Genomic DNA, 14,453 nt, shown 5'->3' with positions numbered 1-14,453 from the left:
CCCTCAAATTAAAGCTGACAATCTGCCGTTAAAGCACATCTTGTTCGTTTCATTTCAAAGCCAAAAATGTTAGAATTGTGTCGATGTCCCAATATTTATGGACCTGACTGTGTGTCTTGTCAGGGGTGCTGAGGCAGAGCATTATAGGATACTATATGTAAATCAACTTTAAGGGTTCTAGTTATAACTTATTTGTTGCACGAATGACAGAAGCATTCGTACAAGCTGAGCTACATTAGCTTCATCTAGAGGCCTAAACACGGTATAGTTTTCTGAAATAGTTATCTCAATGAGAAAACATACTGAATTTCAATCACTAGATGGAACAGATGATACATAGGTAGAAAAATAAGGTGAAACTTCATTCAGTTTCCACTAATGTTTCTGACATTTGTGTAACAAATGTTTTATTAGTACACCCCCAATATGTAACAATCAAGTTAGGCCCTCCTAAAATGATCTTGCTAAGGCTCTTTACAGAATTTCCTATTCTCCTATCATTAAATATAGTTTAACAAAATAACTTGTTAAAGTGTAAATTTTGTGAAACTCTGTAGAACCCAACAAAATGTCAAAGCTTGATGCCTCTTTTTTTGCCAAAGCCTACAAGCCTTAGTATCACAAATCATAGGTTTGTTGATGGAATCTGAATTTTTGTACTTAATGTATCATTCATTTTTTGAGTTCACAGAAATTCAGAGACTGTCAGGTTATGCTGCTGCATACAGGAAGACTGAACACTGGGAAACAAAAGCCCACAATAACCACTCCCACTACCAGCATCTCTCAGTTTTTTGCTGATCTCTTAGGTATATGGACATCTTTTCTTTAGCTCTGCTGTGTAAAAGACTAAGGTATTTTCACCAGCACCATTTTTCATATTCCTTAAAATTCATTACCACTTCTGCTCCCAGGATGCCTATGTTTTGTGGAAAAGCAGTACCAAGAACTTGATCATAATCACAATCCCTCAATGGAGAAAAAATGGTAAGTGCAAAAATCCTATTTCTTCTGAACAAAAAAACCCCCACAAACAAACAACAAAGTATGCCATCCATTTGTGATGGTCAGCAACTGGGAAGGGGGTGCAGGGTAACGGTGTGTCAGTCCACTTCTTACCAAAAAAAGGTTTAGTCTTAGAGGCTGTAAAAGGTGCCAAGACAGGGGACAAGAATTGCTTAGAACCCTCAAACATTACATATTTTATTAAAGTAAAGGCAGAAAAGGCAGAGACTACAGAAGGCAAAACTCTTCAATGTCAGGCACCCTGCAGGAGGTACACTACACGAGAACTGTTAGTGGAGCACACGATGGAGCCACCCGATACAGTGGGACTGTCCCCCATGAGTCTAGAGTCAAGCATGTTGCAAAGTAGAGTGCCAAGCCGAATGCAACAAACCCAAGGTATAAGGCTAAGCCTTAGATACCCATGAACCCAGCTGCTGGGCAGCAGAGGTAGGGTCAGGTGACAAAAGATGACTAGGTTACTGAAGGTAAGCAGCAAAGAAAATCCAAGGAGAGTTCCATGTGTCACTAGTTCCCAATGCTCAGATTACTTTAGAGGCAGTCATACCTGGGGCTGTACCATGGCTCTGGATCTGGAGAGCACTCCATGGCTAATTTATCCAGTACACTCTGGTCTGGAATGCAATCTAAAGCCCAGTGCCTGAAGGGCACATGCCAATCTATCCCTGCAATGTGCAGTCCAGTGGGGTCAGGGTACAGCACTGCAAAGTCAAACTGAGGAGAGGCCAATCCTGACAACTGCATACAGAGACCAGCTCAAGCAGTGGTGTAGCAGGAATCTTGAAGAAACAAATGTAGCTAGCAAGAGGTTCGACTTTTTCTGCAGACCAGAGAAAAGTTGGCCATCCTCCTAGGATTCTAGCAAAAAAGTGAGGCATGCTGGAAGTAGGAGGGGTTTAAACAGTGTTGGGGCACAGATTGTTTGTTATTGTCCAAATCTACATGTTGGTAGAAGTATAACCTAACAGTCTCTGAATTCCTTTGTCCCTGAAAAAAAAAAAAAAAAAAAAATCTTTCTTTTGGTACTTTACTTTATTGTGCTCCTCCCCCCAGATACATGGATTTGAGGTACAAAAAACAAATTTTTTTTTAAGTGTGATGGGTCTTCAGTATAACACAAGATCTTACTGTTGACAACTTTACTTGCACTTTATAGAATCTTTAATTCCTTAAACTAAAAGTATATTAAATTCTTATATTAAAGAATCATATTTCCAGTTACTAAGAGAAAGTATTCAGACTCACTCAGCAAATTTGTAATGCCATTCTCCAGAGATTGGATCTTGTTCAAAGAGATGGCAAGTCCACTCTTCACCTTTGGCTTTTCTCTCTTTGGCAGCTTTCCTCTGAGCTTCTTCTAAGACGAACTTCTCCTGAGTGGCTTCTGTTTGATCCTTGCTATTGATTGCCTTTGTAACAAGCTGCCAGAGTCTGGAATTTGAGAACTGCAACAGTTATTTGCCAGCAAGCTATTTATACATTTATAAAGCCTAAAGAATGATTAAGAATTTTTTAATAGTTGCCTACTAAGCAGTGTTTAAATTGAAATACTACAATGACAGACTTTTTGGGTAATTATTTCCACTAAGGTTATGGATAAGCCATTACGTTTCCCTTTTACAACTTTCATACCTTCTATCATATGAACTTTCCTTTACTCATTTAATTCCAAACTTCCTATCTTGCTATATTTTAGCCTCACGTACACTGGATGTTTTAAATGTTGCTCCATGGACACACTTGGCTTGGGAGCGAGCAGACACCATGTGCCCCCATAGCAAATGGCTTGCTATGGGGACACACGAAGTAGAAGAGGAGCCACGAACACCAGCGGAGGAGCCGGGAACACCAGCAGGGGAGCAAGGAACACCAGTGGAGGAACCGAGAAGAGGAGGAGTGGGGACACTGTGTGCAGTACCACTGCACAGAGCAGGTAAGTATAACATGTTTTTTATTTTAATAAAATAAAAAAAAAAGCGGAGGGGGACTTCAGTAACACTTTAGCTGCACATACAGTCTATTTGACAGGTGTCAGATTGAACAGTAACTAAAAGGAAATCTGCCCAAGAGGGACTGCCTGAATAAACTAGTGCCCTAAAGCAGAACTAAACTCGCCTGTCCTTTACAGCCAAGTGAGCTGTCATCTTAGCCTCTATTTGATCTGCAGTTGCCATGGTGCTGCACATTTGATCAGTTATGGCACCAGCCATTTGGTGGCCTGACAGTTCACTTGAGAGCACAAGTAACTGTGACAGTTATCATTCATGGCATGCCTTAAAAATAACTGTTTAATAGATGGGTTTAGTTTCGCTTTAAGTTCCAAATAATGTGCTAAAAAAATGAAGTGAATGATTCTCAGAATCCTTATAATCACAATTCAATCTTATGTAAGGGTTTTAGTGTGCTGCTATAGAAACCGCATTCACTAATATCAACTGTGTGTTGCTATAAATCATCCCATACTGTCACAAAGATATTGATCGTGATAAACAGGCCACTATGATTTACAATAATTTGAATTTTGACTTGCATTTTTATGGTAAGCATGAGGCTGTGCACTGCAACTTTCACTATATTTTACAATGAATTTATAAGGGAGCAGCCTGATGGTTGCAGGTTAGTCCTGTGGCCTTTTGGTTGCTCTAGTTTTGGTTCAGTTATTTGGCATTGAATGAAAGCATTCTACCAATGTCTGTGCATCGTTCCAAAATAGAGTGGTAGGTGTAATGTTTTCTAGGGTGTGGAAGTGTGTATGCTCAAGATTGTGAATGACAATTTATCTTGGTCATAGACTGGAATGAATAGCTCTTTGTACTCTATAAACCACTGTGTAATATACCACACAAATACAAAAAAATGAACAAATGCTGTAATCTGGTAAGAGCTGGGACACGTAGGTGTACATTGTTCATGGATAATAAAAGAAAAGTCAATAATATGCATTTTAAAGTGGAAATTTCATAAAAGAAAAAATGCAGCATTAGGAATTTGTAGAAATGTCTCTGCCCCAGTGAGTTATAGGGAAGCCCAAGCAGAGACAAATACCTTTCAGATTCAAACTCTCCTTGCTCATCGTGGTGAACTGTGCAACGTGTTAATCTGCGCTGCTTTATCTCAGATGTTGGGTTCCAGAAAGTTTCGGATAGTTCTGTCTTCTTGTCATTAATAAATACTTCACTGTCCTGAAAAGAAACACAAACATCAAATCATATTATACAGACTTTCGATTCCATCATCTTTAAGATAGAACAACCCTTGGTCACTTTATTGCTAAAATTTCCATATAAAAAAAAAAAAAAAACTTCCTGTGCGGTTTTGGCAGAAGACAATTGCAAGGAACTAATGGCAGGGATACAAGAAGCAATAAAACACATAAATAAATTATATATATATATATATATATATATATATATAAAAAGTTACTGAATAAAAGATACAGAAAATCTGAGAAAGAAAATGGTCACTTCTGTAAGCCCTCCTACCTACAGTTATTGACAAACCATCATAACAAAGGTAGGTGAGTAAATTGTTTTTAAGCAAATGTAATACTCTAACAAAGTTTATCCAAGAAAACCATTTTTCATAAAAGTTTAAGTTCCAAGGCAACCATATTTATAATATATATCATATTACGATGCTTGTGCACTACTAGTTGATCATAGGGGAAGGACAGCCTGCTTCCAAATTAATAACCAGGTTTTCTCTCCTGCACTTCACTATTGACCAGGCAGTCTGCCCATCACAGTTATGGCTTAATAGTGGACCAGTCTTTTTAGCAGGAATCCGGGTCAAAATTTGAATATTGAGCAACATGGAATTTAGAATGCCCTATGTAAAATATAACCAAATTTAGAGGCATCTAGATGCTCATCCTATATCATACAAAACAAGATTTTAAGGAGACTGTCCACTAAACTAACCTATTTCCCACCCTCCCTCTTTTCTCTAGCTCTCCATGCAGAAATTATTTCTCCCTACATTTACCTGACACTGTGTCTGGCATCCCTCAACCTCAGTTCTGCTGTTATTCTTGGTACCTGGGTGCAGAACTGATATGGACTGGCTGCCTAGGGTAAAGCAGCATGATCTAACATGCAGAGAGCCCAAAACTACTACTAGCTAAACAAGTGATTTCTGCACATTATTTTGGGAGGAAAATAATGTTAGGAAATGAACTAGGATAGTAAATTATTTTAGGTCTACTTAAAAACATCTGCTTGACTGCAAGATTGATTTAAGGTTAATGCTCTGTGACAATGCTAGGGTAACAAATAACAAGTGGAAATATAAACAGACTGGCTACCTCCTGTTTGCAGATACATGTGATGCAGCTGCAGAAATTTTGGGGGGCATTCAAGAAAGGAAAAGATATTGTTCCTCATAAGAGATTCATGAAATGTTGCCTGATTCATGGCAGCCCTTGGCTATTGCTAAGAATCACATGTATGACTGGAGTGCCTAACTACAAATTATTTTGTACCTGTAACATCAGGTCTGTGCATTAGTCTTGCCCATTGATCCTACCCAATTCTATCATGTGAGGCAAGTTGGTTAGTGCAAAATAAAATATCTTCAAGCAATGAGAAGAAACCTTTGTGTATTTGTACATTTAGAAATAATTTCTCAAATCAGGGCGACTAATCTTATTGCCACTTACCCAGTGCCCCTCCAGTGTTGCCAAGACTTCCTTTCCCAACTTTATCTTCCCTGATATCTGATTTACACTGTCGTCACTACCAAGAAAGGGCTGCAAGGCAAACATACAAGTTTGAAACACAGCAAACAATGAATAAATGAAAGCAACTGCATATTACAAAATAGAAAAAAATTAAATTGTTAAACTTGCTACTATGATTCGTTTTTCTTGGATATAGCTTGATCTTAATCAGATGGTTGGTTCATGCATTGGAAGCTTTTAACTTGCTATTCCTTAGTACATCAGACTCAAAGCTGCATCATACACATAGGGCTATTCACCTCATTTAGGTGCTGATGCCTTTATGGGAAAGTTCTAAAAGTATCACTGTAGTGTGTGCCACACAATGCATTGTCATCTTTCACTACATCTAACTTCTGTGCAACAAACTCTCTTAAAAGGTAACAGCACATAAAATGATACAGCACACTATATGCTCTGGAAAGCACTTCAAATGTTTAGAGTCTCCTTGATTAACATGGACCATACATTTCTCCTAAATGAACACCTAGAACACTTGAAAATAGGTGGTGTGATACTAAAGAAATCTGGTTAAAAGAATCATTCGGAAATCTTCCAAAATTATCTAAGAAGTCATGCTGCTTAAAAGCTGTTAGATTTTGTATTGGGGGGGGGGGGGGGATACAGCACCATACACATCAGTTATGTGTAATGGTGTGCATCCTATTACCTGCAGGTGGCTGTTTCTGCTAAAAATCCTCCCTGCTGTGCCTCTTCACAGCTGCCAGATTTTGTCCTGAGCAACTGTCTTCCCACACTCTGAGAGATAAAGTGATATTAAAGTGTAGTTTTTTTTCATAAAACAGATTATAATAATATATATGTATTTGCAATGCATACATAGGTAATATATGTATTTGTGGTTTGCTTAAAAAAGTTCCTCCTCTGCAATTACTTTTGAAAGTCCCACGGTCATACTGACACACACTCCATTTGATATGTTCCCCTGTGCTCCTGGGACCTATGTTGTCCCGTATGGGAGTCTCTTCTACATGTACACTCCAATCTGTATTATAACTGTATGAGCAGTGTTTTGAGTGCTGTACACACAAGCAGCACGAGTGACAAACCGAGCACAGAGGTGAATGTGGCCTTGTGCCCTCTTCACACTGTTTGTGCTTGCAATGCTTGAAACGCTTCACATACGGATGTAGAACAAAGCAAAACCTCACACAGAGGAGACTCCATGGGTCCAAAGAGTGTGTTAGTGTGGCCTGGGCACACTTTCAAAACTAAACACAGAGGAGTATGTTTTTTTTTTTTTTTGTAAATCTGCAAACACATATACGTTATAATATCTGTTTTTATGAAATAAAGAATAGCATTTAATGACATGGTAAATATAGCTGTGCTTGAGAATAAAATTGCACCGCTCCCCCGACCGCTGTGAATGGCGGAGAGGGCACACATACTATGACATAACTAATGGGTATGGTGCTGTATTCCACCCCCTCTCAAAAAAATTATATATTAAACTTCAGCTTTAAACATAATAAAGAAATCTTGAGAAAGAAGGCTTGTACCAGTAAAACTGAAAAACTAGCCTACCTATCTGTTTTTAATACAGCATGTCTTTTTTAAAGGAGCAGGAGTTTTCAAACTGTTCACTGAATAATGTATATTTTGTTTTTCATCTATGTGACCTTTAAATATTAAGACCACAATCTTAGGTGTCCTGTTTCCACCAGCTAGTGTCCAAATGTCTTCTAGATAACCCTGCTTCAGTGCTGATCAGGTATAGCAAATAGTGATTCAGGACATTTTTCAAGGAGTTTCTCCCAATCTATAGAGCAGAATCAGCTACACTGTGCAAGGTGTTAAGCCAACTGTCAAGGGACCAGAAAGCAGCAGAAAGCCCCAGCAAAGAGGCATAAGATTTGTTTATCAACATCAGCCAGACATTACATTGTACGAAAGAAGCAATAACTCTTAAAGAGACCATTGCTATTTTTAAAACACAAAATAAAGAATTCCCTGCAAAACAAATACCTGTCCTGTTGCCAGGACTGCCAAACCTTGCTGGATAAAGAGAGACATTTACTTAAAGACCTTCTCAAGTTTGGATGACGTCATACAAGCAACTCTCCACTCTCTGCAGCTCCACTGAGTAGCTCTTTCCCACCGTCGATCAAACCCCAGGTACTGAAGGCAAAGGCAAAGCCAAGCCATCCTAGCCACAGACTCAAATTAGAGGAAAAGGACCACCGCAAACTGAATAAATCAGTCTCCGCGTTTATTGTGTAAGACATCCAGAAGAACAGCAATGACAGTCCCTCATCAGTGTGTTCCTTCTCCTCCATTATTGAATTAGCAGGCAGGAAAGGATTTTACAAAGAAGTGCTTTATTCGGGTAGTATTACTATAATTTCAGGGGTAGAAGGGTGTTAAAAGAAGGACTGCATAGAACCGAAAAAAATACCCTTATGCAGGCCATAGATGGGTCGAAAATCGGCCGATTTTTCTTTAAAAAAACGAAAAATCGGTCGTTCAACTGGCCGACGTTACCAGCAACCGTAAAAAAAATCGGCTGATTTTTATCCCATCTACAGCCGGCAAAAAGTGTCCCTGCAGAGAGCTCCGCTATTTCTTTGACAGTTCCTTGACATTTATAGCGGTTGCAACATTGTATTTGTATCCAATTAGGATACAGATGTTTTTATTCGGAAACAAATAGATACATTCTTGTAACCGCTATAAATGTCAAGGAACTGTCAAAGAAATAGCGGAGCTCTCTGCAGGGACATTTTTTGCGGGACTGGAATTCCTCTTCTTCTTCATCCTCCTCTTCTTTTTCTTCTTCTTCATCCTCCTCCTCTTCTTCATCCTCCTCCTCTTCTTCATCCTCCTCCTCTTCTTCATCCTCTTCTTCTTTTTGTCTTCCTCTTGCAGGTCACTGCTCATGCGCAAATTTTTTTATCGGTAAAAAGATCGGCCGATTTGCCCATCATTGCCGCGAAAATCGGGCGATCGGCAAAATAGGCCGATTTTTTTCCAACTTTACCGATGAAAAAAAATCTGCCAAAATACCGAAAAACGGCCGAACAATTAGCCCACTAACGATCCGAAAATCGGCCAATTTTATTTTCGGCCGAAAAATCGGCCGATTTTCGACCCATCTATGGCCTGCATTACAGTGTGCTTCACTCCAGGGCAATATTTTTTTTAAACTTTACACATTGAGGATCCTTAAGATATACAATATATTCATAACTTAATAAGATCCCCTTCAAATGTTTCAGTTTTGTTATGTTGCAGCTTGACACTACAGTTTAAATTCATTTTTTTCCTCATTAATCTACATTCTATACCAGGGGCGGACTGACAACTCATGGGGCCCCCGGGCAATAGGGGATCATGGGGCCCCTGTGTCCTTGCCCAAACTCAAAAAAGCCTATGAAAAAGGTACCAGGGGCATCTCATTGGGCCCCCTACTGACCCCAGGCCCATTCCAAGTGGTCAGTCCGCCCCTGCTCTATACCCATTTGCTAAGCTGAAACAATTTTAGAAATGTGTGCGAGAATTTATTAAAAAGAAAAAACTTCAATATCACATGTACTTAAAAATTCAGACCCTTTACTCAGTACTTTGTTGAAGCACCTTTGGCAGCAAGTACAGCCTCGTGTCTTTTTGGTTACGAAGCTACCAGCTTTGCACACCTGGATTGGGGATATTTCTGCTATTCTTCTTTGCAAATCCTCTCACACTCAGTCAGGTTGGATTGGTGGACAGTCATTTTCAGGTTTCTCCATAGATGTTCAATAGGATTCAAGTCAAGTTTATTCGGGTAGTATAAACTTGGCTGGGCAACTCTAGGACATTCGCAGAGTTGTCCCTAAGCCACTCCTGTGTTGTCTTGACGGTGAGCCTAGGATCACTGCCATGTTAGAAAGTGAACATTCGGCACCGTCTGAGGTCCTGAGCACTGTTGAACAGGTTTTCATTGAAGATATATGTGTACTTTTTGCTCCATTCAGCTTTCCCTCAGCCTTGATCAGTCTCCCATTCCTTGCTGCTGACCACCATGCTTCACTGTTAGGATGGTATTGGACAGGTGATTAGCGGTGCCTGGTTTCCTCCAGACATAATGTTTAAAATTGAGGCCAAACAGTCTTCAATCTTGGTTTCATCACAGTCAGAGTTCTTCAAGTGCTTTTTTGCAAACTCCAAGCAGGCTTTCATGTGTTTTTCACTGAGGAGAGGTATCTGTCTGGCCACTCTGCCATAACGTCCACATTGGTGGAGGGCTGCAGTGATGGGAAAAAGTTCCAGAAGGCCAACCATCTCCAGACAGGATCTCTAGGGTGCAGTCAGAGTGACCATCGGGTTCTTTGTCACCTCTCTTGCTAAGGCCCTTCTCCCCCAATCACTCAGTGTGGACGGTGACCGACTCTTGTACGTGTCCTGGTTATGCCAAACTTATTCCAATTGAGAATCTTGAGAACCTTCAGTGTAGCAGAAATTTTTTAGTAGCCTTCCCCAGTTCATGCCTTGCAATAATCCTATCTCTGAGCTCTGCAAGCAGTTCCTTTGATCACATGGCTTTTGCTCTGACACAGTATGCATTATCAGTTGTGAGGACTTTTATAGAGAAGTGTGTGCCTTTCCAAATAATGTCCAGTCAATTTAATTTACCACAGGTGGACTTCAATCAAAGTTTAGAAACATCTCCGCAATGATCAAAAGAAATGGGAGGTACCTGAGCTATATTTTAGGTGTTGTTGCAAAGGGTCTGAAAACTTATGCCAATGTGATATTTCAGTTTTTCCCTTTTCATACATTTGTAAGCATTTCCAAAACTCTGTTTTCACTTTTTCATTATGGTGTACGGAGTGTAGATTAATAAGAAGAAAAATGAATTCAGACAATTGTAGTATCAGGCAGCAACATAGCAAAATTGAAAAAAGTAAGGGGGTATGAATATTTTATGAATGTACTGTATATGGGGCATAAAAGAGAGACCATAAATACTACAATTGCTGCCCAGAGATATACATTGCACTCATTTAATTGTCTTGTTCCTATAGATATTCAGCGGCTATCAGTTTCATAGAGCAGTGTTCATTACCAGATCAACAACAATATAGGTGGATATTGTGAAAATCAATGTACCTACTCCTTCTCAGTGATTTACAATAACTAAAGTCAGAGAATCAAATGCCTGGCTGTACAATAGCATTTCAGGAAGAAATCAACAATGGCAGCATATCATTTTTTTCTCAAAACGGCTGTCCAAATGTTTGTGATAAAATAGCCTCATACACATCTTAAAACACAAATGCTCATACAAAAGCAAAGAAAAAAAAAATTGACCTTCCTCTGCATAGCATATGATACACTGCTAAGCACAGAAAGGGATGCCAATGGAAATTTTCAAACATTCCAGTAATTTTATTTGCATAAAACAATTACAAAGAATTGATCTGATTCGCTATTGTGATTTTTTTTTTTTTAGTATTTGTGCGATCTCCCTTTGAACATATCAAATACGACCCCAAAACATAAACTACCACTTATCGGTGATACATCAGGATGGCAGGTCTTTCAGAGCCCTCACAGGGCCCATGTGTTAGTAGAAAGTGGCCATCTCCTTTTATGACCCATAAGTAAAACCAAACTTTACAAATACGAACAAATGCAGCATATCAGCAAAACTGTTGTGTGTTTGGGAAAAAGGAAAAGAACATTAATCCTGTTCATCAATCAAGCAAAGTCTATATTCATCTCTCACAATGTTGTATATCTCATTAATTCTTAGCCAACTTCATGTTTGAATTGATTGTAGCCGTATTAGTGCATTTGCGACAGGTTTAGAAAACCTAAAACAATTTTACTCACTGATCAACACTTTTCATCCATCAAATCAAACTAAAAATGGAATACTCAAACACACACGTCAACTTCCTAGAAACCACAGTATACATCAGGGATGATACGCTTCACACCTCAATATACAGGAAACCCACTGACAGATGCAACTACCTCCACAGTTCTAGCTTCCACCCCCACCACACGAAACGTGCCATCATACACAGTCAGGCCATCAGATACCACCGAATATGTTCTGACCCAAGAGACAGAGATAAACATCTCGGGACACTAGCAGACTCCTTCCATAAGAAAGGTTACAAGGACAAAACTATCAACACCAGCATAAACACAGCCTTGAGAACCCGAAGAGAAAATCTACTTCAGTACAAGGAGAAAAAAACAAACAACCGTGTACCTCTAGTAACCACATACAACCCAGCACTAGAAGGTATAAGAAAAATAATCAAAGATTTACAACCCATCATAACAGAGGATGGAACTCTGAAAGAAATATTCCAGCAACCCCCAATACTGGCTTTCAGTCAACCCCCCAACCTCAGAAATAAACTAATCAATAGGAAACGTCCTTCTGATAATGTCACAAATAATGGAAGCAAACCCTGCAATAAGAAACGCTGCAAACTGTGCAATCAAATCAATCCATCAAAAAGTGTCAGACACTCAAAAGGGATCTTCAATATCTCCGGATCATACAGCTGCACCTCTAGTAATGTTGTGTATCTTATCCAGTGCAGAAAATGCAGCAAAGGATCTTATGTTGGCAAAACAGGACAGAAGTTGCAAACAAGGATGAATTTGCACAGACATACCATCAAGGAACATAAAGAAGATGACTTCTGCACACCTGTAGGACACCATTTTGCACAACCAGGCCACACAATGGGAGACCTCAATGTTTTAGTACTTAAAGGAAATTTCAAATCCATTCAGGAAAGAAGAACGTTTGAACTAAGAATGATAATTCTATTTGACACAAGAGATAATGGCCTGAATTTGGACATGGGATTCCTCAATCATTATCCAACATTTTTATAACTATTAGCTGTAGCTTGACTCCCTCTGTGTGACTGTAGTATCCCCCACCCCTCCCCCCTCGCTTTGACTGCATCTTATCTCTAGCCTCTTTCTTTTTTTTCTTTCATCTCTTCTAACATTCTGCTAACTTTGTGAGTAGTACTGCTTGGACCTGAAGAAGGGGACACGACCTGAAGAAGGGGACACTCCCTGAAAGCTTGTCCTCAAAATTGTATGTTAGTGCAAATAAAAAAAGTATCATGGATAGTATTCAATTGTTTCTGTAGCCAACTTCATAAAACACTCTCACCATTCACTGTTAGACATTTACATGACAGTTGCTGGTGTGCCTAATAAAGCAACCACTTTATAAAAATCTAAAAATAAAAGCATGCATACCTTTAATTTAAACTCCAGAATGGCACTATACCCAGTTTTCTCGCAGGTAATGGTGACATTTCCTCCAAGCTCTAGAGTCATTGTGCCATAAAGAATTCCTGTAGAGACACATAAATAGGTATTCTATCTGCAAGATATAAGAATGCCATAGCATATTAATAGGTAGAAGGAATCTTACCTTTGCAGTGTGCATATGGCATGGTCATCGTGTAGTCCTCTCCTCTGTTAAGGAATGTTAGTCTGCCTTCTCCTTCCAGAAGAGCTGACAAAGAATTGCCTGTGGGACAAAAACGTCCAACAATTAAAGTCTATCTAAACCCAAACGCTTAAACAAAATGTATTGTCACATATGTTGTACATTTGTAAAGGTCTTGCTTTCAATTAAATTATATCAGCAAGATGTATCTACAGACACTTCCTGTCCCAGGGTGACAACACCTACTCCGTTTACTGCAACGTTGTCAGCCTACAAGCAGCACCAACACACATGTAAGGGATTAGGATGATGGTGTGCAAAGAGTCTAACAGCAGATGTCCCCAATCCCGGTACCGGTCTGTGGCCAGTTAGGAATGAGGCTGCACAGCAGAAGGCTTGAGTGAATTCATAAGGGAACAGAGAGCTGATGGAGCACTTTACCGCTCTGGCAGCTGTTCGTTCCTGGATGAGGGCAATGTGGTGCGTGATTCAGTGCATCACACTGCTTTTTTCTTATATACAAACTTTATTTAAAGTGTATAGAACATGCGATTCGGCACAGTGTGCTGCGATAAAATGCAGCATGCCTGTGAGTAGCAAGTGATTGCATCTGGTGGCAGGCTATATCAACACAGATTGAGAAGCAGGAACAGAGTGCTGATCTGTGTGAGATATGTACACATAGGCAAGGACAAAGACTTCTGCTGAGACCCCAGGATTTACAGGATTTCACTCTCCAAAGACCAGCCTGCCTTGGATGGCTCCTGAAGAAAGAAGACAAACACAAGCCTTCAGAGGGAAATGAAAGAATAAAGATTTAAAGTGATACTAAAGGCTTATTTTGTTTAAAGAATAAATAACAAGCATGCCTATACTTACCTGCTGTGTGCAGTGGTTTTGCACAGAGCAGCCCGGATCCTCCTTTACTCAGGTCCGCTGCTTGTGCTCCTGGCTCCTCCCTTCTGTCGGGTGCCCCCAAAGCAAGCGGCTTGCTATGCGGGAACCCGCTGCTCCATGTGTCCATTCACACAGGAGCCATGTCTCAGCCCCGCCCCATCTCTCTTCTAACTGACTCACTGACTATGAATGACAGCAGTAGGAGCCAATGGCTCCTGCTTCTGTCTCCGCCAATGAGAAGGAGTACCAGGATAGCTGAGACTCCAGTGCACATCGCTGGATCGAGAGGGGGCTTACGTGAGTATTAGGAGGGGCTGGGGGAAATGCTGCACACAGGTCTTTTACCTTCATGCATAGAATACAGAAAGATTAAAA

At 39.9% G+C, this 14,453-nt stretch overlaps 1 protein-coding gene across 7 annotated transcripts in view; it reads right to left on the bottom strand.

The window, feature by feature from the left end:
- Nucleotides 1-14,453, bottom strand: part of OSBPL8 (oxysterol binding protein like 8) — a 385,291-nt gene that overhangs the window by 22,593 nt on the left and 348,245 nt on the right. For all 7 annotated transcript variants that reach the window (XM_089674075.1, XM_089674076.1, XM_089674080.1 and 4 more), the window contains 5 exons: nt 13,164-13,262; nt 12,986-13,083; nt 5,684-5,773; nt 4,072-4,208; nt 2,272-2,457 (listed from right to left, as the gene is read on the bottom strand). In XM_089674075.1, the coding sequence (XP_089530201.1) occupies nt 2,272-2,457; nt 4,072-4,208; nt 5,684-5,773; nt 12,986-13,083; nt 13,164-13,262 (610 nt within the window). The remainder of the gene's footprint in view (nt 1-2,271; nt 2,458-4,071; nt 4,209-5,683; nt 5,774-12,985; nt 13,084-13,163; nt 13,263-14,453) is intronic.

This window comes from Staurois parvus, unplaced genomic scaffold (genome assembly GCF_062004578.1).
Source record: "Staurois parvus isolate SC_StPar_1 unplaced genomic scaffold, SC_StPar_1.0 ptg000147l, whole genome shotgun sequence".
Taxonomy (NCBI): domain Eukaryota; kingdom Metazoa; phylum Chordata; class Amphibia; order Anura; family Ranidae; genus Staurois; species Staurois parvus.
The sequence above is the reverse complement of the archived record's forward strand: the minus strand, read 5'-3'. Positions and strand labels throughout refer to the sequence as shown.